General features: G+C 58.4%; 1 protein-coding gene across 6 annotated transcripts in view; it reads right to left on the bottom strand.

Moving 5' to 3' along the window:
• suco (SUN domain containing ossification factor) overlaps positions 1-2500 on the bottom strand; it is a 60251-nt gene that overhangs the window by 10219 nt on the left and 47532 nt on the right. For all 6 annotated transcript variants that reach the window (XM_062557064.1, XM_062557063.1, XM_062557062.1 and 3 more), the window contains 2 exons: positions 1242-1329; positions 1-984 (listed from right to left, as the gene is read on the bottom strand). The exon at positions 1-984 is cut by the window's left edge and continues 636 nt beyond it. In XM_062557064.1, the coding sequence (XP_062413048.1) occupies positions 1-984; positions 1242-1329 (1072 nt within the window). The remainder of the gene's footprint in view (positions 985-1241; positions 1330-2500) is intronic.

The raw sequence follows: 2500 nt of genomic DNA on the forward strand, positions 1-2500 counted from the left end.
GGGCTGGGGAGGAGGTGCTGGCTGCTGCTGCCGCTGGTAGTCCGGAGGCCCTCGGCCTGGGTCTCGGGGACGTGCTCCAGGTAGCCGGGCCGCTGGTGGTGGAGGTGCTGGGGGTCCGCTGGGCCTCCGCTGGGCCGCTGCGGGATGTCCTGCGTGGGGGTGGGCCGGGCCAGCGAGCCCTCCGACAGGCTGCGGGACGCCAGCGTGGACGTGCGGCTGGGCTCCAGCAGGATGGCGTCCGACAGACGCTCCGCCGTGCCAGCCTCGCCCTGATGATGAGGGTGAGGATGATGATGATGAGGATGATGATGATGATGATGGGGGTCCGAGGCCGTGGGGTTCAGCCTCTCTCCGCCCTGCGCTGGCGTGGCTCTTCGCTCGTCCTCCGCCAAGCGCTCGGAGGCGGGCAGCCCTGGCGGCGGCTCCTGGGCCAGGGTGGGGGTCGGGACGGGCACGGAGGAGGGCACAGCGGGCAGCTGGGCAGGAGGAGGAGGTGGCACGTGCGAGGAGGAGGAGGAGGAGGAGGAGGAGGAGGAGGAGGAGGACTCCTCCGCGCCGGTGCTGCCCGCTCGGTGTGCCCGCTGCTGGCGCTCCTTGCGTTGGCGGTGCAGCGCCAGGCTGACGGAGCACCAGCGCGAGAGCTTCTCCTGCAGCGTGGCGAGGCACGAGAGCGTGGAGAGGTGCGCGCAGTACAGCAGGCTCTCGCGCTGCGCCGCCTCGCGCCTCCTGCGCTCCTCCTCCGACTCGGGAGGCGCAGACGACGACGACGACGACGAGGAGGAGGAGGAGGAGGAGGAGGACGATGATGCCGCCTCCTCCGGCTCCTCCTCGTCCTCCTCCATCAGCGTGACGGTGGACTGCGACGACGACTCCGGCTCCTCGTCCTGCACCAGCGTCACGATCGGACCGGCCTCGGGGAGCGACGAGGAGGAGGCGGCCTGGTCGTCCTTGGCAACCGCTGGCTCCGCCTCCGAGACCTCCAGCCTGGGCAGGAGACAAACAGCGCACATGTCACACACACACACACACACACACACACACACACACACACACACACACACACACACACAGTCGCAGCACTGGACTGGCTGCCTCTGAGCTGTTTACAGACCTCAGCTGAACTCGCAAAAGAAAGCCCTTTCAAAATCTCATTTCCCGAATCATGACCACATGTCCCAAAAAAGTCTGCTTATGTATAGATATGTGGTGTGTGTGTGTGTGTGTGTGTGTTTTGTACTCACGCAGGGGGGGTGGTGGGGGTTGGAGTGGGGCTGACCGAAAGCTCAGATGGCGTCTCTGTGATGTTGTCAGCGTCCGATGAGGCGTCCCCTGCGGACAGGAGAGAAGAGCAGGAACACAGTCACACCAGAACCCTTGCTGAGGCCAATAAGGACCAGGGAGAGCAGGACTAGAGACCAAACATTAGAATGACTATGTTCTACCCCCCCAACCCCCCGGATCTCACTTTCTCTCTGGGATACAAAGAGACTCATTGTTCCTGTTAGAGCTATCCCTGTGCCAACAGATACACACATTCACACACACACACACACACATCTGGAGCGCAAACACTGCACACACTAGAGGGAGGGGAATATGGTCCAACGGAGCCTGGCCCACATAATCAAATAAAGATGGCAGAAAAACACACGGCCATGGCTGCTAATTCAGTGGGACCCAAAATAAAAGTGGGTGAAGGGGGAGGCTAACCACGCACGAGTCCCTCAGCTAACCTGTGCTGGGCCACGTAGTGCTACATGCGCATTACTAGGATGCCAGGGACAATCGGCCTCAGCGCCTGGACTAATGGATTACTACATGGGAGCTGGAGGCTGGGCTAAGGCCCGTCTCAAACAAAGGCTGGCATAATCCAGGATTTGGCTAATCAAACCAGAAGGGACTTGGCAGCTGACAACCGTTGCTAATGATTACGATGGAAAGCATAAACAAGTTGGGTTCAGATTCTCTCTAACGACTGACGTGCACATTTTCCTCTTTGTATGTTCTGGGAGAACATTTCTTGTAAATAGGGCTCTGAAAAGTTTGGTTCTCCTCAATAGTTCACACTCCTCCTCCCCAGAAGATTTACATTTTGGTCCATAAAGCACACATGGTGCCAACCCTCCTCTCTCTTACGTAACTCAACATAAACTTGTGCCATGGAGAGTCTGATACTCTTTGAGTGCTGTTGCCGGGCAGAGTTACTGAGCGCTGTGGTTCTGGCACATTGCCACTGATAGCAACATCTATTCTCCAGGAGAACTTTTAGATCATGACAATTTGCCTACTGATGATTTAATCAGAACACTTGGTCGGAAGCGGTTGTGTGGTTGCCCGGCAACACTGTTCAGCTGCCCCATGCATCACTTGTAGGGGTTCAGCTGAGCAATGGGACAGAGCACAGAGTTCTACTCAGGGTAACAGAACTGTAACGCTGTAGTAGGACTGGGCCTGAGGGGCATCTTAGAGCATCAACAGAGATGAAGTGAGAGAGAGAGAG

This window comes from Sardina pilchardus, chromosome 15, assembly GCF_963854185.1.
Source record: "Sardina pilchardus chromosome 15, fSarPil1.1, whole genome shotgun sequence".
Taxonomy (NCBI): Eukaryota; Metazoa; Chordata; class Actinopteri; order Clupeiformes; family Clupeidae; genus Sardina; species Sardina pilchardus.